The sequence below is a fragment of the Misgurnus anguillicaudatus genome, chromosome 15 (assembly GCF_027580225.2).
Source record: "Misgurnus anguillicaudatus chromosome 15, ASM2758022v2, whole genome shotgun sequence".
Taxonomy (NCBI): Eukaryota; Metazoa; Chordata; class Actinopteri; order Cypriniformes; family Cobitidae; genus Misgurnus; species Misgurnus anguillicaudatus.
In genome coordinates this window covers 19,579,158-19,606,080 of record NC_073351.2, presented here as the reverse complement: position 1 = coordinate 19,606,080, position 26,923 = coordinate 19,579,158, and the positions used below count along the sequence as shown (strand labels likewise).

The 26,923-nt window shown below is 35.3% G+C and overlaps 2 protein-coding genes across 3 annotated transcripts in view; both read left to right on the top strand.

The window, feature by feature from the left end:
* LOC141349726 (uncharacterized) overlaps positions 1-19,536 on the top strand; it is a 31,937-nt gene extending 12,401 nt beyond the window's left edge. For both annotated transcript variants that reach the window (XM_073853575.1, XM_073853576.1), the window contains exons 5-6: positions 18,770-18,844; positions 18,970-19,536. In XM_073853575.1, coding sequence (XP_073709676.1) covers positions 18,770-18,844; positions 18,970-19,266 — 372 coding nt within the window. In that variant the 3' untranslated portion in view covers positions 19,267-19,536. The remainder of the gene's footprint in view (positions 1-18,769; positions 18,845-18,969) is intronic.
* A 3,817-nt stretch (positions 19,537-23,353) lies between these two features.
* ctsh (cathepsin H) lies at positions 23,354-26,691 on the top strand. Its single transcript, XM_073853574.1, has 12 exons — positions 23,354-23,506; positions 23,754-23,785; positions 23,952-24,057; positions 24,144-24,214; positions 24,297-24,401; positions 24,526-24,612; positions 25,199-25,254; positions 25,360-25,445; positions 25,514-25,578; positions 25,657-25,763; positions 25,990-26,115; positions 26,359-26,691. The coding sequence occupies exons 1-12, from the start codon at positions 23,428-23,430 to the stop codon at positions 26,432-26,434; spliced, it is 996 nt and encodes a 331-aa protein (XP_073709675.1). The 5' UTR covers positions 23,354-23,427; the 3' UTR covers positions 26,435-26,691.
* Positions 26,692-26,923: the final 232 nt, after the last annotated feature.

Below are 26,923 nucleotides of genomic sequence, written 5' to 3'. Positions count from 1 at the left end.
CGGCGTTTAATACAGAATTTGCGCCGCTAAATACGCCGTCGGGATTCCAAACGCCGTAAAAAACGCGCGAAAATCGGCAATAACGCCGTTATTTACGGCGTTTTATAATCCGATCAATGACGCCGTTTTGTGACGCCGTTTGTCTTGCCATATGACGCCGTAAATAACGGCGTTATCTTCTCCCAAAGACGGCGTAAAAAGCGGCGTTTGCTAGTGGTATAATGAGCCCCTCCCATCAATTTCCACAGCCAGTAGGTTTGAACCGTTCTCATCCAATCAATGATGAACTGAGTCAGGCCAGAGCAATTAATTACTGATCATTCATGATGAAATAAGTGTTTAAAGATTACGTGCATGCGCAGCAAATCATAAATGGGCAGTAAATTATAGTTTTTCTCTAACTTTACTAAGATTAAATATATGACTATAGTAGCTTAATGAAAATACTGCATCTCTGTATCATGTTAAAATAGGAGCGGTAATAGCACACTAACCACATTGTACGTTAGGTGTCCCAATTATTAAGTAAATACCTCGACAATAAGTAAGGGGTTGAAATATTTCACAGCTTTGAGTAAACATGAAATTGAAATCCCACCTGGTGTAACAGAGGCTAGATAAACTGTATAAGTCGACTTGTCATTCAACGTCTCAGTTAGCCTGGTGGTTAGAGCGTTCGGTTCCAATGTCAAAGCTGCAGCGGTTCAAGTCCAGTATGGAGCGGATTTAAACTCTTATAATTTTGTTTTGTTTATCAACATCGGTGAAGATGAAGCGCAAGCTGTGTTTACATGTGTTTGTAAGAGGCTACAAACTTTGTGTAGGAGCCTAATATAAATTCTATGTTGAACCAGTAGGGGGCAATCTCTTTTAATCAATAAAGGAGTGCACCAGGGATAGAGGGACAGGTGTTTGTGTGTACGGGGGAAGCTTACAGTTTTTTGACCGTGAAACAGGACTTGATCTTTACCACAAATATGTGAGATTTATTGTGTGAGCATATACTTTCACCGTTTTGGATTTTTGTTTAGCTACACTTGTATATTATGTCCAGGATTGGCGTGGACTATAAATTGTGAATGAATGAACAATGGAAATATGGTGACTGTAGCCTATGCTTGTTCCAATAAAATACACGCAATTTCAGCATATAAAGAACATTTGCCTTTATTGACACGAGTCAATTAATCACTCCCCGGAGACGATTCGCCTCTGACTTTGGTGGTAAGTCATTTACACTTTATATTATAATATAATGAGAATATTTATAATATTTATCTGCGGCAATAAAGAATCCATTTGAAATATATCAAGATTTATTTATTCATTTGCTGGATCAGCACTAAGCGAAAGCCTAACACTGAACTGCAATAAGTAAATGAACTAGTGGGTTATCAGTGGTTAATTCGGTCTCTTTTTCTATTAAATTATTTTATTAATTCACTGTATTTATTTCTATATTTGTTTTGGAAATGCTGTATTTTATCAAATTAATCTGCATGTTTTTATTGATTGTAAAGTTTGCCATTATAATGGAACGGGCGGACTCGCAGTATTTCTATCATGTCAGTTAAACTTGATGGAAATATGCGGTCCAGCAAAAAACTAAATAATTTAGTTCATGTAGGCTAATATTTTAATTATTAAGTGTATTTGTTAAACCCATGCATAATCTGACAATCAGCATTTGTGATGGGACGCAACTTGAACAGGTTACTTTAATCGTTTCTGTAAGTACAAATTATTGCTACAACATGATATTTCACACACCGTATGTGCTGCTTATTTTATAACAACAATATATGGCCCTTTTCTATTCTAACACGGAAGGTTCTATTATACAACCAAGATTTAAAAAAATGATTGATCGAGTCTGTGAACTTGAAGAACTGACATTCATAAAAACCTGGGCCGGGTTTCCCAAAAGCATCGTAAGGCTAGATCGTAAAAACTATCGTACGAATCATCTTAGAATTACGGGCCGTTTCCCAAAGGCTTCATAACTTAAGTTGCACTTGAAAATCATCGTAGATCTACGCAGTGGCGGATGCAAAACGTGACATATGGGTGGGCATTGATTAAGTCCGGGTGGGCCTGAATCTATGGGTGTCACTTTTGAATAAGAAATTATAACAAGTCTATAAAATTCGTCAAGACTTCAGAACACTAATTTAAACAGCATACACACAGACCCGAACTCCACGTCACATTTTTGACATTATTGATATTTTAAATTGTAATGCAACGTGACATTAATTAAGCCTTTTTGGTAAAAAGCCTACAAAAAAGAACCTGCACACAGTGACAAGAAATATAAATGAACCCCAAAAAACCTTATACTTTTTTAAATAGCCTATTAAAGTGTTTAAATAAAAACGGCTACTAAATGCTTAAAATGAAGCTTCTAACATCATATTCTCTTCATGCAAATCACTAAAAATATATTTTCGTTCTCACATATTTAAGTTAACTTACTAAATAAAGAAAGAAAAAGGGAATGGCTACATTAATGACTCTGAGGTTAAACGAAATGACAAATAAAGAAACATTTAATATACTTTTTGATGAGCACAAGAGCAAGCCTACTCGTGAAGAGCGGAGCCGAGGAGCGCGCATATCAGACGTGAACGAAAGGAATAATGGGTTTAATTCTATCCAGTTCACTTCATTTCCTGACAGTTTCACTTGTTAGTGAGAATATTAATGACTAACCAGATGACGCCGAATTACATACAATATAATTACCTAAATCTGAGAGAATGCAAACACATTACAATATTTTTTCCTCCGCCCGACGGGCAGGGCGCATAAATTTTTTTTAGCCCGACAGGAATTCGCCATACCCCCGGGACTTCGGGGTAGCAAATTTGCGAGTCCTGCATAGGTTTGTTTTGCAGAAAGACTTTCTTTAAAGTGAATTTCGTTTTGTATAAATTGTATCTTAATATTAATCAATGTTTGATCAAACAATTGCCTCGATTTAATAAATAAGAAGCAAACCAAGAACGTCTGTGGTGTGGATTGAAGTGAACCCACTATAATTCCGCAGCCTACACGTCTTTCTTTTAATGCATTTCTTAAATTAATGTCTCAATTACACAGTAGGCTTATAGGTTGTTATGATAGGCTATTTGTTGCTTAAAAGCAATAGGCTATATTGTATAAAGTGTAGCAAAAAACGTGGCGTGACTTATTAGTGCTGAGTTAGAGAGCTGGTATGGCTCTCGGTATAGGCTATCAAACAACATCACTGTGATCAGATGTTTTCTTTCTATTTTTTACCCCGCTGTCATATTTGTTGTGTGTTTATGTTATTGAGAGGAAAGCGCGCAGCACATATTTATAACGTGTTTTCCACTTGCTTGCAAAAAAGTTCTCAAAGTGATCATGGCTGAAAGCTGCTCGGGAATATTTTTCTCATTAACCATAATGTAACGCAACATTCAACTGCTTTATAATAGTTTTTAGTTATCAGGCTTACTTATAATTTTACTGTTTTCAACATAACATGCAATAGATAAAATACACCACATAAAGTAGTATACATGTCTAACTATACAGAGTAGTATTTTTTACATTTCTGATTGGGCGGGCCAGCTGTCAATCTACGAGTGGTCTGGAGTAATCGTTAATTCATAAGTGCATCGTAAGACAACAGTGTTACAAGGTCACCTGCAGGACAACTAGCAAATTACACTCCTGCAATGACGATAATTTAATGTTTTAAATGTAGGCTATATTTATTTATTGTCGTTTTCTATGCTTATTTGTTTAAATTACTTTAATATAATATATTTAAAATTCAAATGGAAAATACAATTTAAATGACTAAACATAAATTAACAAAGAAGGAAAACGTATTTGGTACAATTTTGGTAAAAGTTGGTACTAGCAAATTGATAATTGTTCCAACCAATTTCTGCTATAATTCATCTGGCTACAGTAAAAAAATGGCTTCCTATGGTGTTTGAGATGCATAAAAAGCAATACCAACAAAAGCATGTAATTCCAAAAATCTTACAATTGTCTTGAACCAGCATATGGCGGTGGATAGCCTAAACGGAAAAGCAGTCGATCAAATTATTAGAAACATGCACACCCGCTGGCCGTTCGTCCAAGAAAGTCAGCGCAGGTGTGGGTATTCCCGTAATTTCGGTGGTTTTAAATATGCATAAATATAACATAAATATAAACACATCAAATATGCTTTGCCTAGTGAATTTGCCTAAATTACTTTTCAAGTACAATGCGCTCAAAATGAACAAAAATGACTCGGATAGAACAAAAAGTTAGTTAAGTCCAGTAGGAATTGTCCGCACACTTCATGATGAGCACTTAAGAAAGCATGGATTGAAACGTCTGCTCTCTAGTCTGTTTTTTATACACTTTGCACTGTTGTCACTTTTTCACTTTTGCATAAAATATTTTTGAAATATCACTTATAGACTATATACGAAATGTGTTAAATTGCATGAACATTAAAAATCTGTTATTCTATGCGTTCATTTTTATTGACAGCCATTAAAAAATAAGCGATGTTGATAAACAAAACAAAATTATAAAAATGTAAATCCGCTCCACACTGGACTTGAACCGCAGCAGCTTCGGCTTTTGAACCGAACGCTCTAACCACCAGGCTTACTGTGTCAGTTCATGACAATTCGACTTATACAGTTTATCTGGCCTCCGTCACACCACGTGGGACTTCATGTCTACTCAAAGCTGTGAAATATTTCAACCCCTTACTTATTGTCGAGGTATTTACTTAATAATTGGGACACCTAACGTACAATGGGGTTAGTGTGTTATTACCGCTGCTATTTTAACATGATACAGAGATGCAGTATTTTCCTTAAGCTACTGTAGTCATATATTTAATCTTAGTAACAACGTTAGAGAAAAACTATAATTTACTGCCCATTTATGATTTGCTGCGCATGCATGTAATCTTTAAACACTTATTTCATCATGAATGATCAGTAATTAATTGCTCTTGCCTGACTCAGTTCATCATTGATTGGGTGAGAACGGTTCAAACCTACTGGCTGTGGAAATTGATGGGAGGGGCTCATTATACCACTAGCAAACGCCGCTTTTTACGCCGTCTTTCAGAGGAGATAACGCCGTTATTTACGGCGTCATATGGCAAGACAAACGGCGTCACAAAACGGCGTCATTGATCGGATTATAAAACGCCGTAAATAACGGCGTTGTTGGCGATTTTCGCGCGTTTTTTACGGCGTTTGTAATCCCGCCGGCGTATTTAGCGCCGCAAATTCTGTTTTAAACGCCGTTAAATACGGCGTTTGCATGCAAACGCGATTCGTTTATTGCGTAAATGTGGACTTTCTGGCTTGCCATACGAATTGAGCGTCGTGCGCGGTACGCGCGAATGGTGCTTTTGTGCATTTTGCGGTTCACGCGAATTTGCGGCTGACGCCCGAGTTGAAAAATTTGAACTTTGGCGGAATTTCGCGCCGCGTTAACCAATTAGGAGCCTGCCTGCTGCTGTGGTGGCAGCCCCGCCCAGAGTCACTCATTCAAGCAGTCACTCGGAGCTATATGACACAAGTTCTTATTTCTATAGGATACAGGAATAAAAAGGACCTCGCTTTGAAGAGTGTCAGTAAGGACTTTGGGCAACCTGGTAAGTTGTAATACACACTTTACTTTTGAGTTAGGTTACGTTTATCGACCCGCGCGCCGTTTTTTTTTTCCCCTATAGTAAGGTTACCCAATACAAACTGGTAACTCAACATCATGCACAATCAACATCAGTCATCTTGCAAACAGACACTCGCACAGCAGTTGCCCCTCCCACAAGAAGCGGAGTTTGCCTCGGACGCGCGTCAAATGCTTGCTTTTTCCGCGCGTCTACTCCGCTCTACACGCGCGAATGCATTCAAAGTGTTCAAGCTGCAAACTAGGCGCGGTAGACGCGATTTTGACGCCAAAAACGCGTTTGGTGTAAACCCTGCATAACACGGTAAACGTTGAAGCGTTACCACCACCACCACCACCACAAGATCCATCCACCCGTGGGAACCTCAGCTCCTAAAAGTATAAACAATATACAAATATTCAGACAAAAATGATATACAAATAAAGAAAAGAAACAAAAGGGGTAAACGGCAAGGGAAGCTACACTGCGCGAACGCCACAGTCCATTTGCCAATGCACCGGACAATCCTTCACTCGAATCTTAAAATCAACCCTGAAACTTAAGAACCAGACAGTGTACAGTCCAGCATACAGCGGGGAGGATAAAGTCGGTGTTACAGCGATGCAACTCAGCAGCACAAGAATCAAACACTCACGAGGAACAGGACGTAGAACAAAAGGGAGAACCCTAAAGTAAACAAATACGATATTAAAAACTAATTGCAACATCATGCACAAACATTGACTTCATGCTGGACACTTACCGAATAGTGGTATCACCCCAGACAAATTACAGTTTTACGGCATAGTTTAACCCACAGCAGATCAACCAGCAGCCAACTGAGGTTACACAGTCATGTACCACTACACATAGAAGGGCACCAGCACGCTGGACAAACGGCACACTAAATCCAACACAAACTAGTTTACATAACATAAACAGATTAAAACTATGAACAGCAGCACATTAACAAAGCTCACCTGTCGCTATCGTTACAAACACCCCGGGGAAACACAGGACATGACGCATTCCAGGGAGCAGCCAATCAGCGCTTAAAAAGGGACTGCCTGACAGGCGCGGAGCTATGGGCGGGCCTGGGCCCGCCCAGATTGACAGCTGGCCCGCCCGCCCAATCAGAAATGTAAAAAATACTACTCTGTATAGTTAGACATGTATACTACTTTATGTGGTGTAATTTATCTATTGCATGTTATGTTAAAAACAGTAAAATTATAAGTAAGCCATTTAAAAACTATTAAAGCAGTTGAATGTTGCGTTATAATGAAATATTCCCGAGCAGCTTTCAGCCATGATCACTTTGAGAACTTTTTTTGCAAGCAAGTAAAAAACGTATTTTGAATAACAACACGTTATAAATATGTGCTGCGCGCTTTCCTCTCAATAACATAAACACACAACAAATATGACAGCGGGGTAAAAAATAGATAGAAAACATCTGATCATAGTGATGTTGTTTGATATAGCGATATAGCAGCACTATAAGTCACGCCACGTTTATTGCTACACTTTATACAATATAGCCTATTGCTTTTAAGCAACAAATAGCCTATCATAACAACCTATAAGCCTACTGTGTAATTGAGACATTAATTTAAGAAATGCATTAAAGCAGAAAGACGTAGGCTGCGGAAATATAGTGGGTTCACTTCAATCCACACCACAGACGTTCTTGGTTTGCTTCTTATTTATTAAATCGAGGCAATTGTTTGATCAAACATTGATTAATATTAAGATACAATTTATACAAAACGAAATTCACTTTAAAGAAAGTCTTTCTACAAAACAAACCTCGCAAAATCGCTTGCCCGACGTCCATTACGGGCTATGGCGAATTCCTGTCGGGCTAAAAAAAAATGATGCGCCTTGGCCGTCGGGCGGAGGACAAAATATTGTAATGTGTTTGCATTCTCTCAGATTTAGTTAGGTAATTATGTTGTATGTAATTCGGCGTCATCTTGTTAGCATTACTATCCTCACTAACAAGTGAAACTGTCAGGAAATGAAGTGAAAGCATTAAATCCATTATTCCTTTTGTTCACGTCTGATATGCCCGCTCCTCGGCTCCGCTCTTCACGAGTAGGCTTGCTCTTGTGCTCATCAAAAAGTATATTAAATGTTTATTTATTTGTCATTTCGTTTAACCCCAGAGTCTAACATTATTCTAGCAATTCCCTTTTTCTTTCTTTATTTAGTAAGTTAACTTAAATATGTGAGAACGAAAATATATTTTTAGTGATTTGCATGAAGAGAATATGATGTTAGAAGCTTCATTTTAAGCATTTAGTAGCCGTATTTATTTAAACATTTTAATAGGTTATTTAAAAAAGTATAAGGTTTTTGGGGGTTCATTTATATTTCCTGTCACTGTGTGCAGGTTCTTTTTTGTAAGCTATGAGAGCCCAATATTTTTTTTTTACCAAAAAGGCTTAATAAATGTCACGTTGCATTACAATTTAAAGTATCAATAATGTCAAAAATGTGACGTGCAGTTCGGGTGTGTGTGTATGCTGTTTAAATTAGTGTTCTGAAGTTTTGACGAATTTTATAGACTTGTTATAGTTTCTTATTCAAAAGTGACACCCATAGATTCAGGCCCACCCGGACTTAATCCATGCCCACCCATATGTCACGTTCTGCATCCGCCACTGCTGCCTGATAGGTTATATCAGCTGTCAATCACAGCTCACCAAGCGACACCAGGGGGGGCTCGAAGCGACACCAGGGGGGGCGCGCGAGACCCTGGGGAAAAATACTTTTTCAGGAAGTTATTTTTTTGCACTGTCACTTAAAGACATTACACCCCAATCACACTGATAAGCCGCTTGAGTTTTTATTATTATTTATTGATTATATTTAATTTAATTTTTCAGTATCAAATGTTCAAAAAATATGATACTTTGAACAAGGGTTGATTTTTTTCAGGCAAATTTAGATTCAAATTTTAGATTTATATGCATTTTAAGTCTATTCTTTTACAGACTATAAAAAAATTTTAATAAAGTTATTCTTTGCTGTAAGTTGATCGATATTTCTTTTTTTGTGTTTTCTTTAATGTTAATAAGGATACAATGTTTTGCAGATGTGTCATTTTATAGTTAAATTAAACTATTTACAGTCACGGCGGAGAGTTGGGGGGGCGCGAAATGTCAGAGATGGGCATAAATACATGGAAATGTATTTCAAATACAAATACAAAATACTGTGTCAAAAAATGTATTTAAATACAAATACAAAATACTGTGTCGAAAAATGTATTTAAATACAAATACAGTATTTTGTATTTTGAAAATACACAAAATACATGTGAAATTGGTGATTCAGTGCAAGTATCCCTATTAGGCTGAAATCTATCTGGGTCTATTTCTGAATGCCAAAAAGCATTTAGATGTGTGCAACTGCTTAAAACTTTCATTTTATTTTACATACCTCATTGTTTGAGATATCTTTGTTATGACAACTTGACATAAACCAATACAACACAACTTGTTATAAATCATAAACAATAATGATCAAACTTAAGAAACTACGAACTTTGTGGGTTAACATTACATTAAACTGTGATTTAAATGTCATTGAGTGTTAATACTATGTCAAATATTATTAATACTCGGTCAAATAAACATTATGAACTGAAGAATATTCATGATGCTGTTATAAAACTATTTAACAGAGTATTAACACTTAATGACAAATTATATTTGTACGACTGTAGTTGAGGTCATGAAAAATATTCATGATGCTGTTATAAAGCTATTTTACAGAGTATTAACACTTAATGACATTTTAATGACAAATTCAGTTTGTATCACTGGTAAAAAGAGGTCAGTTATGTTGTCTTGGTTAAGGTCAAGTTGTCATAACAAAGACATCTCAAACAATGTCATCTTGGCTATAAAAATGACATAATTGAACAAATGACACTTAATGACAGTAGTCATAAACGTCAATAAAATCTCCTTCATATTCATGAAACGTGTCATGTCATGGTTAGGAAGGTGTCATGTATATGAACACCCATTCAAGTAAAGTGATGTTTTATAAAAACATCATAAAAATGTTTTCATGTGTCGTCAAAATGACCCACAACCTAATCAGTTTATATTTGAAGAAATCCACGTATTTACAAACTTCTCACGAGACGAGTGTTTGACAAATTATTTCGGCAAACTATTCCTCTCATCGCTGCTTTTTGATGGTATTGAGAACAATTACTCATGAGTCGCCCTCTGTCATTTACAGAATTATACAACGGAGAGCACGTCAAACATAAAAGTCTTGTAGGTTTACTGAGGAGCCTGCAGGTTCACGCCATAGAGTAGAGCCATGCAAATTGCAAAAGTGTAAACAAGGCTTCAACTGCACAAAGCTAAAAAGAAATCAGCAACTGTGTGCTGATTCCACCACTTGCCGCGTCACGTGTGAAAGGGCCTTTATAGTAAAACACCACAGTTTTTCAATATTTTACTATGTTCTTACCTCAACTTAGATGAATGAATACATACCTATCTTTTTTCGATACGTGCACTTCATCTTTGCACAGCGTGTCATGAATGTGTTAGCATTTAGCCTAGTTCCATTTATTCCTTAGGATCTAAACAGGGATGAATTTAGAAGCCACCAAACACTTCCATGTTTTCCCTTTTTAAAGACTGTTACATGAGTAGTTACACGAGTAAGTATGGTGGCACAAAATAAAACGTGGTGATTTTTAAGTGGATAAAAAATGAGAACTATATTGTATGGCGGAAAGAGCACCTAGTTTGCAGCACTTCGACCTCGGGCGCAGTAACATCATCACTCCTGTGAAGATGTTACTGCAGTGCACGCTGAGGTCGAAATGCTGCAAACCAAGCGCTCCTCCGCCATGCATTGAAAATAGATAGTTATGTATTCATTTGTCTAAGTTGAGGTAAGAAAATAGTAAAATATTGAAAAATGGTGGTTTTCCTTTAAGTCAAAAGTGTAGACCTATTTGTCAGCGTTTCACACTCTCTCAGTCGTGCATTAAACTACCTGCCAACGTGCAAGTGTGAATTTGAATTTCCTTTCGCGACAGTTATAATAACACAAATCACATCACACCCAATAATTCAATCGCCCTTGCTTTTTTCCCCATTCCAACATTTTAATTATTGCCCACTAAAAGCTGCACAGATATATTTGCTTACCTGAACTCTGGTGTCTTGTCTGAACTAGTTGATGCATGAAAACAGCACTCTGACTGGTTGACTGGCTCAAAGTATTTTGAGTATTTTAAAAATACAAAAATACTCATCTTAGATGTATTTAAATACAAATTACATTTCATTTTTTTCAAAGGCTTTAAAATACAAAATACAAAATACTATTTTGTATTTCAAATACGTATTTTAAATACATGTATTTGAAATACTGCCCATCCCTGCGAAATGTTTACTTCTTCCTAGGGGGGGCGTGACAGAAAATAATTGAGAAGCACTGACATAGATGAAGAAAAGCGGATCCACTACTGCAAACAAAGTTTAAACAAACAACAAGAAAAAAGAACAGAAATCAAACATTATGGTGACAAAAGTGCTCCACAGCTTTCTCTATTTGGAAAAAATGAAAAAAAAGAAGAAAAGACGATGTTGTGTGCACAAATGCTGTCTATTGCCTTTGTGTAATTGTCTGAATCCAAAATTTTTCTGAGTGGGTACTGAATTTCACTGAGTACCTACTTAATGAGCGCTAGACAGTACATATGTTCACGCGGCAAAAATGACGTCAACGTGGAGTGGGCAATCGTGCACGTTGGGAGCGCAAGACCCCATTTCCCCTGGGGTCATTTTGGCCATGGAAGTATGGTAAGAATCAAAAGTGAAGCAACACAGAAGTTGACTTTATCACCATTTTGAACACAGATACCAGATCCATCATGTACTACAGTGGATAGAAGACGTTAGCAGATCGCCAAATATAGGCAAGGCAAGGCAAGGCAAGTTTATTTGTATAGCACATTTCATACACAGAGGTCATTCAAAGTGCTTTACATAGAAATGAGAAAACAATATATAAAAGAGAAGAAAGAAAATGTAAAAATAATAGATACACAATAAAATCACAATAAAAACAAAGATACATGAGAATTTAGAAAGAAAATAAATGTGATTTTAATAAAAACACTTTAAAATGTTAAAAAGAATAAAACAGAAGTAAAAGTGACTTGAGTTAAAGGTGCAGTCAGTGTGAAGCAGCACAGTGCTCATTCAGTAAATGCAAAGTTAAACAGATGTGTTTTTAATCTAGATTTAAAAGTGTTTACTGTTGAAGCACATCTGATCTCTTCTGGAAGCTGATTCCAGCTAGAGGTGGCATAATAACTAAATGCTGACGCACCTTGTTTTGAGTGAACCCTTGGGATTTCTAACTGACCTGATCCTAATGATCTGAGTAATCTTTTAGGTTTATATACAGTTAGCATATCTGTCATGTATTTGGGTCCTAAGCCATGAAGTGATTTATAAACGAGTAACAATACTTTAAAATCTATTCTAAATGTAACAGGAAGCCAGTGTAAGGACCTGAGGACTGGAGTAATGTGCTCAGATTTTTTGGTTCTGGTCAGAATTCTGGCAGCAGCGTTCTGTATGAGCTGCAGCTGTCTAATGGTCTTTTTGGGGATCCCAGTAAGAAGTCCATTGCAGTAATCCACCCTGCTGGTGATGAAAGCATGAACAAGTTTCTCTAAGTCCTGTCTTGAGACAAAACAGCTAATTCTGGCAATATTTCTGAGATGGTAGTAAGCTGATTTGCTTATTGCTTTCACATGACTACTGAAATTAAGGTCAGACTCTAAAATTACACCAAGATTTCTGACTTTATTTTGTGTCTTTAGACCCCTAGAGTCAAGGTATGTGTTAACTTTGAGAGTTTCATCTTTATTTCCAAATATAATGACTTCAGTTTTGTCTTTGTTTAACTGGAGGAAGTTTTGACGCATCCAACAGTTAATTTCATCAATGCATTTACATAGAGAGTCAATGGGGCTGTAGTCATTAGGTGACAGGGCTAAGTATATCTGGGTGTCATCTGCATAGCTGTGGTAAGCAATTTGGTTCTTTTTCATTATTTGACCAAGTGGGAGCATATACAAATTAAACAGAAGCGGTGCAAGAATTGAACCCTGTGGGACTCCACATGTTATGGATGTCCACTCAGATTTATGGTTACCTATGTTCACATAGTAACCTCTTCCTTGTAGGTATGTTTTAAACCATTTGAGGACCATCCCAGAGAGCCCTACCCAGTTTTCCAGTCTATGTAAGAGTATGGTGTGATCTACTGTGTCAAAGGCAGCACTAAGATCTAGTAGCACCAGCACTGATATTTTACCTGAATCAGAGTTTAAGCGAATATCATTTATTATCTTTAGGAGCACTGTCTCTGTGCTGTGATGCTGACGGAAACCAGATTGAAAATTGTCCAGATAGCCATTTGAGTTTAAGAATTTGTTCAGCTGATTAAAAACCACCTTTTCAATGATCTTGCCTATAAACGGAAGATTTGAGATTGGTCTGTAGTTGCTAAGTATGGTTTTGTCTAGGTTACTCTTTTTTAGGAGAGGCTTAATAACTGCTGTTTTTAATGACTCTGGAAAGGTGCCTGTGATCAGAGAGGTATTTACTATTTTTAAGAGGTCAGTTTCTAAGCAGTTAAGTACCTTTTTGAGAAAAGATGTGGGGAGTGTGTCAAGGCTGCTAGTTGATGCTTTAAGATGTTGTACTGTTTCTTCCAAGGTTTTTATATCAATTATGTCAAATTCTGGGAGAATGGCTAATTTCTGAGGTTGTTGCAATGATATCTGACTGATCACAGTACAATATGAGGCCGTATTGATCGCCATTCTGATATTACTGATCTTCTCAGAGAAAAAGGTTGCAAACTCATTGCATTTGTTGTCAGAGAGCATTTCACTAGGAACTTGATTTGGGGGGTTTGTTAGTCTCTCTACAGTAGCAAAAAGAGTGCGAGTGTTGGTTATGTTTTTGTTTATAATGTTTGAAAAGAAGGTCTGTCTAGCTGTGCCTAGTTCTACATTGAAAGCACGAAGACTGTCTTTATAGATGCTATAATGTACTTCAAGTTTTGTTTTCCGCCACATACGTTCAGCTTTTCTGCATGTTCTTTTCATGTGCTGTACTGCTGTTGTGTTTCTCCAGGGTGCTTTACGTCTGCCAGGGATCACCTTGACCTTTACTGGAGCTATACCATCAATGGCATCTTTAACTTTTATGTTAAAGTTTTCAAGGAGAACATCAACAGAGTCTGCCGATATGTTTGGCAACATTGATATAGCATTCATAAATACCTCACTGGTGTTCTCATTTATGAACCTTTTTTTAACATAGACAGATCTAGCATCAGTGGCAGGACAGATCAATAAATCAAAGTAAACACAGAAATGGTCAGATAGCGCTTTATCCTTGATTACAGTGGATGAAATGTTTAGACCCTTGCTAATGAGCAGATCAAGAGTGTGTCCCCGATTGTGTGTAGGACCTTGCACGTGCTGGGTCAGATCAAAGGTGTTTAAAACATTTAACAGTTCAATTGCAGCATTGTTTTCTGCATTGTCTATATGAATATTAAAATCTCCAGCAATAACAAAATAATCAAATTCAGAGGAAATTGTTGATAAAAGTTCTGTGAATTCATCAACAAATGCTGAGGTGTATTTGGGAGGTCTATAAATAATTGTAAACAGAATGCGTGGTGTACCTTTTAAAGCAATACACAAATATTCAAAAGACTGGTAATCACCATGTAACACTTGCTTGCATTGAAAGGCATCTTTGAATAAAGCAGCTATTCCTCCGCCCCTTCTAAGAGCTCTACAGACATTTATAAAGGTAAAGTTGGGTGGGGCTGATTCATTGAGGACTGTAGCACTGCAGCTGTCATCTAACCAAGTTTCATTTAGAAACATAAAGTCCAGGTTGTTGGTGGTGATAAGATCATTAACTAAAAAGGATTTGTTCTTTAGTGAACGGATGTTCAGAAGTGCTAACTTAACAGTAACTGGTTTTGGCACTGTATCAATCTCAGAATGACGTATAATAGGCAGTAGATTAGATAGAATTGCTGTGCGGCTGGAGACGGCCTTCATCTTTCTATCACATGTCAGGACAGAGATAGGGAAAGCTAAAGGGACATCGGGCACCCGCTTGTTCTTAAAATATTTATGATTGTTACTGCTGATGTAGCGGGAACCCAACACACATCAGTTACCAGTGCTGGTTGCAGATGAGGGCTGGTGTGGTCCCTGACGTTGAGGCAGAGGTCGGAGTGCTCTTTCAGATGGAGGGGGAGGGCAGGCTGGGCCCGAAGGCTTTGGTGGTTGAGGAGCCCGCCGTTTCTTGGTTGATATTTGGGGACTCGCAGCAATAGAGTGGGAGAGCTTTGTTCCAGCAGATACCAGTTTCTCCATTTTCTCTGAAAAGCCCAGAAGTGGTGATGTTGGAGAGAGGGAGAGAGAGTGTGACGACATCAGCTGTGATTCTGGTGTTCCTGAAGGCTGGGAGGGAGTGTTATCATTCCTCGGGTCATTATCAACAGAAACGTCCTTGGGTGTTGATTCACAATCCAGCTGTAGCGAGGTCTGTGGGCAGGGCTCAGCCTGAGCTGTGTCTGTGAACAGTAGTTGTGACTGCAGAGTTTTATCCTTGTCTTCTGAATGTCCATCCAGGTGCTGGTGTAAAATCCTGTGGTCATTTCCGCTGTTCAGTAGTGGACTGGCACACTCAGCTGATGGATGATGCATGGAGAAAAAGATATTGTCTTTAAGCAACCTAGCACCCAGTTTGTTTGGGTGGATACCATCTGTGTTAAAAAGTTGCCTTTGGCTCCAGAAGATATTGAAATTGTCAATGTAATTCAGTCCTCTCATGGTGCAGGTTTTTTGCAGCCATGAATTTAAACTTAGTAGCCGAGAAAACATATTTGTTCCCCGGGCTGGGAGAGGTCCACTGATGAAAGATTTAACTTTCAGTCTTGCAAGTGTTTCAAAAAGTTCATTGAAATCCACCTTAAGGAGCTCAGACTGCTCTTTCCGAATATCATTCTTTCCCACATGTATGACAATCCGACTGACAGACTTATGTTTCATCAGAATGTTGCAAAGTTCCTTGTTAACATCAGAAACCGTTGCACGAGGAAAACAGTATGTACGGGTAGCCTTGCTTTCAAAGTTTCTAATAATATTGTCACCCACTATCAGCGTGTTTGGCTCGGCTGCTGTCTGAGCGGAGCGCCGCTGCCTGTATGATATTGAGCGTCTGTTAGCTCTGTAAGCTACTGACTGATGTGATCTGTGTCCATTAACATTTGGGGATTCTTCACCCAAACTCATTAGTGCTTCAAATCTATTTTCAAGCCGTACAGGGGGTGGTAGAATACCAATATTGGCTACTCGAGTTGTACCCATATCTGGGGTAGATGATGCTAATGCAGCAATTTGTGACACTCGTGACAGTCTAATGTCTTGAGCACTTTTGGGTCTCGCACCCTGTTTATGCCATCGGTTTGTGTCTTCAATTACTTTAGGTTTCTCTGAGCTCACTATGACCTGTTTATAAGCATTAGGTTCACAGGACTCACCAGCTTTATGTTGAGAAGGACCACGATGAAGCTCCGCTGTATGTTCTGGCAGGGTCGGGAGCGCCACAAGTAACTTTGTTTCGAGAACCGCAATCTTTTGTAAAAGTCTGTGGCAGTTTGAGCAGCAGGTGGATTGAGATCCAAAAGAAGGCATTTTTTCTTCTTTTCTTCTGTTTGAGTGTGGGCAGCTGTGTTGTCCTGTTTTAGGATTGTCAGCTGCCAGCAATTGCAGACTGGTAGACTGCTATGATAGAAACCCCAAGTTGTTGAATATTCCAAATATCAATATAGTTCCAGGAATTTGTAGTTTTAGTTTGAGAGCCCAATTGTTTAGTTTGAGCACTGTGCTGAACTGCTGGTAGTTGAATCAAAAGATAAAAGCGAAAAAGCAAAAGCGCAAAGCACAGAGCGCAAGTAAAAGCGTCCGAACAGTAGCAAAGCAGTAAGTCTTAATATAAAGAGGCAGATACATATATACATATATTAGTAGGTATGTTGCTAAAATTTTCAATATGGTTAAATGCTAAAACTAGTTGTTCAGATAGAAAGAGCTTGAAAAAGCTTTTAAATGAGACCAAGATCATGTTTTTGGGTTCAAGAATAACAAAATACTGGCCATTTGAAACTCGAAAATCGTCACTTTATTTTGTCCCATGTTTTCCATTAAAATTCAAGAAAATGTGTGACAGAATCATGAAAATTGAAGTTTAGCAATTAAACTAAATGTCTATTACAATTTCAAGAACGTCTTTACTCAACTTCAGCAAAAACAACGACAATTTTACAAACACCAGACTTTGGCGAGCTTGTGCGGCCAGTAGTTAAACATGAAAGGTGGTGACTGAAAACGAGAAGGTGTTAACAATAAAAACTCAGAAATTTTGCCATCAACAAACCAACAGAAGCATTATTTTCAACAACACCGCGCGCCATCTGAGGAAATCTAGTGTTTCGTTGAGCGGAACCAAAAAGTCTGCCGCGACAGCAGAGTTAGCAACATACCTAATAATAGTGCAACCAAACGCAACAACCAGACATTTTGATGCTGGGAAACCGTTTTGATAAACTTTCTGAGTTGCTAACAGGTTAGAACCGCTGGGGAACAACACCAATTCCATTGCCAAGATGCGCACGATCACGTGCATTGTACTGTAAAAGGGTCTATGCGGGACCACAGATAACCAGATGGCACAGAATTCGTGGAATGAGATTGCAACCATTTTGGGAAAGAAAGAAATTGTTTGCAAAAAAGTATGGAAATATCTGAGAGACCGGTTTGTTAAAGCAAAGAAAAAAGTTAGTGGAAGAAACGGTGACCCTGGTAGATACAAGATCAATGTAGCAATTTTAAGTTAACTGAGATGATTGTCCCATTTAGTAAAACACCGTAAAACTGATTCAAATATGTAAGCTAAAGTAAGCAATTTTTTGCCTTAATGACAGTTTTACGATAGGGATGTTATTGCATAAAACTTCAGCTACTTTTCTTCGGGGGCCAGATTTTAAAATTGTAAATATGACGCGGGCCAAACTTTTACCCCAATTTTTACTTTTGATATATTTTTTACTTTGTGTGTTGTTGTCGTTTTTGTTACTTTTGTTGTAGTATATTTCAAAAAAACATATTAAAAACATAGAAATTTAAAAGCCTTTTAATTACTGAAAACTCATATTTTCTTTATTAATATTTAAAAACAATTGCAGTTTAACATGTAAGAGCCAAATGTTAATAGTAAAAGTGTAAGAGATCAACACTCCTAAACATATTTTGTTTATAACTGTTTACTTTCATTAATTGTTACATGTCAAGTACTCACAACATATAGCCAGGCTTCTCCTAATGACTATTTTTTAAATATTTTATAGATATATAGGCTAAATTATATATTATATGCTTAACTGGTTGAAATCAGGGAAACTGTCAAGTGGGACGTCTTATGATAAAGTTGTTAGTCATGAGGGAGGAGAGGGACCAAGAGCGAGTGATGATTTGGAGGCAACAGAGACAGAGAGAATAGAGCATAGGTGTCATTTACACTGGGGACATGTCCCCACCACTTTTGAAAATGGCTGATTTTGTCCCCACCACTTTTTGAAAGCATTTGGTTAAAATGAAAAATCAAGAGAACCAAGAAATGTTAAAGGATTATTTGCACAAAATAAAACATACAATGCAGTTTAGATACAGAAAAAAACAATGTACAAAAAAGTAACTTAAACAAAATAAACTAATAATGATTCTAAAACAACCCAAAAAATGCATGCGGCGATCAGTAACTTGAACAAATTTTTGACACAGTTTCTTCTTGTCCAAGTTATACATTCTCTCTCTGTGAACATGACAAACAGCCACACATTTTAGATGCGCCGTTATTCAATATTTTTCCCGTTCTGCTGTAGGCCTAATGTTTTTTAATCTGATCTTTTTTCCCCGCCACTTTTCAACACAAACTGACGCCCCTGGAATAGACAAAGAAAATGAGCGGGAGTCAGAAGATGCGCCGGAGGAAACCGAAGAGAAGGGAAGGAAATGGCAAAAAAGAGGTGATTAGAGTGAACACCAGACGTCTTAAAAGTGGAAGCTTGTGCTGCGTAGCTTTGTTGCATTAAATTGAAACTTTGTTGATGTTATTGTGTATGTGTATGTGTGTATGTATGTGTGTTTATAGAGACCACGAAAGACACCTGGACCATGCTACAACCTGCAACCACCTGCTACAAACTTTGGAACACCAGAGACCACCTCAAACAGCTCTTTACCAGGAAACTCAAAACAACTTCCCATTTCACCAATCATTGAACAGCTGGAAAGGGACAGTCAAAGTCGGCAACAAGAGACAGAGGACTACCGATTTGCTGTTGCTATGGCAGACCTGCTGGCAAAACTGGACACAAACAAAAAGCTTGAGGTGAAATCACAGATTAATAAGATTCTGGCGGATGCACTAAGGGACGGAGATGCCTGAAATTTATAACACATAATATCCACTTGGTATTCTATTGTTTTTTTAAATAGCCTTTTTTGTGTTGCAATGCTATACTTTTACGTTTTAAAATCATTTATTTTTTGGTACTGCAGCTTATTCATACCTTCTGAAGTACTTCATTAGTATTGTATGCTACCTAAATATGTTTGTTGATTTACACTTACTAGCCTTAATCATTATTATAAACACAACAATATGCTAATGTGACAGACAGTGATTAGCCTTGTTATTTTGTTTGTAAGCATAAAGGTATCATTTACAAGAAAAAATATACTATAAGTACTAGGCCTTAGTTATATTAGAACATAGTTTGTTGTAGTACAAACATACATTACAAAAACAATACTGGAGTATATCTAAAGACAAATACAATGCCACTGATATATTGTAATGTTAATGCAAGATGTTTTTTAACCATATGTTTTTTCAATAAACAGGATTACTACAAATGTAACAGACAGTGATTAGCCTGTTCTTTTGTTTCTGAAGATAAAGGTAACATTTGCAAGACAGACTATACTTTAATCCAGTACTAGGCCTTAGTTATATTAGGACATAGTTTGTTGTAGTACAAACATACGTTACAAAAACGTATGTCACACATACACAACCACTCAAAAATGTTTGTCATAAAAAATCTTTTAATCCTTAGGTGTATGATATTTTTTCTAATTATTTTGTAAGCAAAATATAATTGTGCCAACATATTAATTTATTTAATTAAATTTAACTGTTATTTTTAACAAATAAAAAATTATGACAAAATAATAAAGGAATAAAAGCCAAATGATGAGTAAGTGTCCCTAAACTATTGAACGGTTCTTAATAAACAGTCATTTATCCCATTTGGGTCAGTCTTTAGTTGGTAAGTGGTATCTCTTGTTTACAACAAAAATAAACTTTACAGTTTTTTACAATCACTTTGCTACTATTTTCAGAACATTGATGTCATTTTTCACAACTCTAGACACAAAACTCACAACCAAAGATCAAAATGCACATTTTTCAAAACTCTTAACTCTTTTCTCAATTGCTTGGATACAATACACATAAAACTTGGATCATTTGTTCATTCAACCAAAATCACATGTTCAATATGACACAACTTAACATCAAAGTACTACTGTTTCAAAAGGCTATTCACACATCACATTTCAAATAAGTGTCTATTCATTTTCTTACAATGATCTAACTATCAATCAATACAACTGCCCAAAATGATAAGTAACTGTTGCATTATTCGTAATAGTTGTATGGAAACAGACAAAGAATCTTCCATGTTTACTGAAAATCATGAAAGTTTCAAGATAATGAGGTTCATTGTAACCAATAAGCATGGAGCATGAACCAATTATCACTGTACTGTATAGATGCAGGCCCTTGTAATTGCTTGTCCAATTCTGCCAACTTGTTACTGATGATTGAGTGCAGATTGTGAAATGATGTGACCTATGTTGTGATTGTACTGTAGTGTTTTCATCAATACATTACAAACTTTGTTCAATGATTCCAATGTGTCTGTCGTATTCTCTCTACTACTGCAGAACTTTTACAGATATGTATTTGCTCTACATGTACCATAATGAAATTTGTATCACCAATTTTGTTCTACAATACTTAATGATTGTACAAACAATGACTTAGTGAAACTATCAGTTGCTTGTGTGTGGGTGATCTATAGTTATGTTTCCATGGTATTTCACAGTAAATTTGTGTTTTGAAACAATGATTGTGCAAGTGCAAGATGTCTTTAAAGATGTGAATGCACAATGCAATGTTTTGAACACTAGACAGCCTGTGTTACAAGTGATTACCGTTTTGAGTTTTGTATCTAGAGTTGTGAAAAATGACATCAAGGTTCTGAAAATAGTAGCAAAGTGATTGTAAAAAACTGTAAATACCAATAAATTATAAAATTTTACCATATTTGTATTCTGTTGGATAAACACAATTTGTGCACTATAATAAACACATTTTTTTGTTTTAAATACATATTTAATCGAATTTGACAGATTGCATTCGTAACAAAAAAATATGCATGTCACCACCATACCTCAGAAAGGTATCATGGATTGTAATTGCAACAATTTAACATTCTTTAGCACAAATGAAGTGATTATATTGTGAATATTTCATTTAACATGTACATTTAACATTAATTTTATTAAATTGTTAAAATATATATATATATATATATATATATATATATATATATATATATATATATATATATTTTTTTTTTAACAATTTAATGTGGATTAATGTTAAATGTACATGTTAAATGAAATATTCACAATATAATCACTTCATTTGTGCTAAAGAATGTTAAATATATATATATATATATATATATATATATATATATATATATATATATATATATATATATATATATATATATATATATATATATATATATATATATATATATATACATATATATATATATATATACATATATATATATATATATATATATATATACATATATATATATATATATATATATACATATATATATATATATATATATACATATATATATATATATATATATACATATATATATATATATATATATATATATATATACATATATATATATATATATATATATATATATATACATATATATATATATATATATATATATATATATATATATATATATATATATATATATATATATATATATACATATATATATATATATATATATATATATATACATATATATATAAAGTCATATTTAAGAATGTACCCCAAATTCATGTGTTACAACAATGGATTTCACCCTTTAAGAAAATGCATGAAGGTGCATTGTTTCTTATTGATTTTTTTAAAGTTGGCAAAATTTCTGTCAATTTCATGAGTAACACTTTATAATTGTCTGTGGTGTTATGTTAATAACTTGCAAATTTTACATATTTCAATAAAAAATATATTTTGATTGGATTCATACAATATATACAAATACAGATATTTACTAAATGTCCCTTAATCTTGAAATCATCCTGATGGCAGCCCCCTTTTTTTTTTTTTAGAAAAGACTGGATTTAGGCTAATTTGTCTGTGGTGGTAATGTCTTTTTACTTTAAATATTGGTAACACCACAGACATTAGTGGATGTTTCACCATTGTTTTTTTATTTGAAAAAATTATTTAAAATTAAAAATGTTATTAAGCTTCAGTTTTATAGAATATTAAGAGTCAATATCAGAATCCCCCAGTCATCATGAATATATTCCAAAATAATGAAATTCTAAGGTTTTATTATACATGGCCAAACATTTTCACATATACAAGTTTAATGATAAATCTCTTAAAATATGTTTTTCTCATTTTATACCATTTTCTTTGGATGTATGCAATTTTGGCATGTCCCATACACTGCTCAGCTAACTTAAGTGAGTGTAAACAGTGAATAACTGACATAAAATGCAAAAATTTAGATTTTTCTTATCTTTCTTATTTGATAAATCAAATAATTTTTATAATTTCTATAAAATGTTCATAATAATATTAAGCTTTTTGCACGTGTCCCTGAAATTACTGTCCACCCTGTCATTTTGTTAAGAAACCTAACCAACTGATGTAGTCAGTGATCGAGTCCTCCATTTCGTCGTTCTTCAGTGGAGGTTAAAACATATAATACATTCGGTAAGTATCTACACTTCTTTTTCCTTATTTTCAACATATGTTAGTAGTTGTCTGTTGTCAAGTTTAAAATGTTCACCCTGTCATTGTAAAATATTAATTATCATAAAACTTGACCAATATGCATTTTTAACAGCTTAAGGTCTCCTTAATACAAAACATATGAAGTTAAATAGAAAATCTCTGAGATTTGGGGGGGACATTTTGCAGTCTCAAATGCACTTTATCCTTTAAATGCATAACAATACATTTTATTAAAAGAAAACAAGCATTTTTACAATATCTGCCCCTCATTTGCCACTCCAATTGAAGAACGACCCACTTATATGCAACAATATACAGTAAATGGCGGTTTTGAAACCGAAAGTGTACACTTACAAAAACAGAAAGAGCACACAACCCTCCCACTTGTAGGAGGAGTGATGATGATACTCATGTGATCAGACTGGGGTAAAAGCTGCTCTCTTGCCTCGCGGGGTAAAGATGAACGGGATGATGATGTTACCGGTGCTGTTTGCTGTGCTTTATACGGTACACTCCGTGCCCGTATACACCGAGCAAGGTACAGTAAGATTTTTAGCTGCTGACTTTGAGTTCTCTTTATGCGTAAGATTTACTTTCACTTTTGACCGCAGTTTGGGCCATTGTTACGGTCATTGATACAGGGCTTTGTTTATCAGCTCTTTGACTTTTACATTAGAGCAGTATTTTAAATGATTACTGTTGTAAAAATGCAAACATTATAACCATTCTCCCGGCCTGCACTGTGCATCATAAAACTTACAAAATAAATATATGATTTATTACAGATGAGTATAATTTCAAATCCTGGATGTCTCAGGTAAGACTTTGGCTATAGCTGCATTAGCTCAAATGCTTTTTAAGTGCATGTGACAACTTAATTTATTTTTAGCTTGCTAACAAAGAAGGAAGTGAAAATACTGTAGCTGTTGAGTTGAAAAATCATGGTGACTGAAACTGAAAGTTTTATTCTTTTGAAATCTCAGTATAATAAAAAATACGAGATGAGTGAATATTACCAGCGGCTGCAAATATTTCTTGAAAACAAACAGAAGATTGACCACCATAATGCTGGGAAGCACACGTTTACAAGTATAACTCATCTTACTTACAAAATACTGTTGTTTAAATAGTGTAACAGTGTTGTTTACAGAAAGCTGTTGCTTTTTACTATACAGTGGGATTGAATCAATTCTCAGACATGACCTTTGCTGAATTTAGGAAACACTACCTCCTGACAGAGCCTCAGGTATTCTGTTTTAAATGTCTATTGGCATGCTAAACAGGAAGTAAAAAAAATAATTCCCCTATAAACATTTATAACCTGACAGAACTGCTCAGCCACTAGAGGAAATCATGTGAGCAGTAATGGACCCTATCCAGATATGATTGACTGGAGGACAAAGGGAAACTTTGTGACAGATGTGAAGAATCAGGTAAAAATTTTTTTTTTTTGAAAGTCCTCTATTAACACAGACTAAAATTGAACTTGCAATATTGTTTTCACTTCATAAAGTATAAAAGATAATGCTGGTGCTGAATTGGTCATTTGTATTTAAGGGGCCTTGTGGTAGCTGCTGGACTTTTTCCACTACAGGCTGTTTAGAGTCTGTCACTGCTATTGCCACTGGAAAACTCTTACAACTGGTAAGTCAACAATCCTATTAATGTAGTTATCATTTAGAGTAATAATTAATTATTACGTAAACATTGCTATCCAGTGATCATATATTAAAATTAACATTTCAGATATACTACTCATTTTTAAGCAGCAAACACAACAACAATGTATTACTAATGAATCCTAACCAAGTACCCAAACACAAAAATATTTAACCCAGGGCTGGGTAGGACAGAACTCATTTTTGGGTTGAAGGTTGCCCAGGCGGTGGGTTGTTTTGACCCAACTGCTGGGTTGTTGTTAATCAACCATATTAAAACAACCCAGCAGTTGGGTTAAAACAACCCATTATTTGCATAATTTTAACCCAGAAATGTGTTCTGTCCTATTGGTACCTGGGTTAAAAACAACCCAATATTTTTTAGAGTGTTGTTTTTATAACTGTAACAATGCATTACAAAATTTAAAGCAAAACATATATCAACACAACTTTCCACTTTATAAATTTTTATGTATTATATTAGAATAAACAATTATTTATTGTCGAACAATTATTAACAATTAATTTGGTTGATAAAATAATCCGTATTTGTTATTACAAATTTTTTACAGGCAGAGCAGCAGCTTGTAGATTGTGCTGACGCTTTTAACAATCATGGATGCAAGGGGTGAGTTTTAGATGAATGATTTATAAAAATCATCATTTTGATTGAGAATTTAAAAGGACTGTAAAATGCTCTGAACAACTTTTGTAATATTTTTTATGTTTTTAGTGGTCTCCCAAGTCAAGCCTTTGAGTACATCATGTACAATAAAGGTCTTATGACAGAAGAGGACTACCCCTATACGGCTATGGAAGTGCTGTTTTATCTCATTTTTAAAGCAATAAATCAGGCATTGTTTTACAGTGTGTTTGCTTGTAGGAAGGTCCTTGTAAATTCAAACCACAGCAGGCTGCTGCTTTTGTGAAGGATGTTGTAAACATTACACGGGTATGTGATTTGTACAGTATATCCATGTCTATACAGTATCAATTTCATTACACTAACAACAAACTTCTGTTATTAAAGTATGATGAAATGGGCATGGTAGATGCTTTGGCCAAGTACAACCCTGTCAGCTTTGCCTATGAAGTTGTGGCTGATTTCATGCACTACAAAGATGGAATATATACCAGGTTAGTTTAAACTATATGTACTGTAATAAAATATAGATTATACTGTATAGTAGTGAGACTAAACCTGGGTGAAAATCATGACACTTCCTGTTATTAAAAAAATCAGTAATTAGATAAAAGTCTTTAAGAGTGTTTAATATTTACAGTAACACAGTGTCAATAATTAGTTGTTTTTGTACTAGATTTATTTGTGGCAATGTCATCATTACAATTCTGTTTTTTTAAGCACCAAGTGTCACAACACAACTGACATGGTGAACCATGCAGTACTTGCTGTAGGCTACGCTCAAGAGAATGGAACTCCATACTGGATAGTAAAGAACTCCTGGGGAACCAGCTGGGGAATTAATGGGTCTGTTTGCATAAATTACATCAAATAAATACGTTTTTCTTAATGATGTAGTAAAATTGTCAAATGAAAGTAAGATTAGATATGAAAACCAACTACTTTCTGTAAGGCATGTTAGTGTGGCATAGTTCATAGAGTGCACTACTTTAAAGAATATTAGGGTTTTTCATTTGGGTTTTATATTTTTATAAATATGTTTTCATTTGAATTAATAGTTTTTAATTATATTTAATTTTCCATTTACAGGTATTTCTACATTGAGAGGGGAAAGAACATGTGTGGACTTGCTGCTTGCTCATCTTATCCCATACCATTGGTGTGATTAACTACAATATATATTGTCACATCAGGAAAAGGCATTACATTTTGTTTCACATGAAATCATTTTGATGAACAATAATAGTCTATACCTATTTACAATAAATCAGTGATTTAACCTTAAATACACAATCATTTTAAACATTTACACTTCGCAGCTTGATAAGCTGAAGAAATGTAAGAAATTCACTGTGTATTTTTAATATCCATGTTTACCAAAGTTGACTGTATTATTCTGAAATAAATATTTTCTCAGGGAAATATGTTTGTGCCTTGTACCTATTTTAGCAATACGCTTTCAGAAAATTTTCAAATCAATTGTTTCAAAAAGTAGTCTGGGCAGTATAAAAATATTTAGCAAAAATTTATATTTACACTCTTATTTAATCCCAAGCTAAGTACAGACATCTTGTTAAATGTAGTATATTAAAGGTATTATTTAATTTTGGAGTTATAAGAGGGTGTTATAACTCTAAGCACATGCAGTTCCACG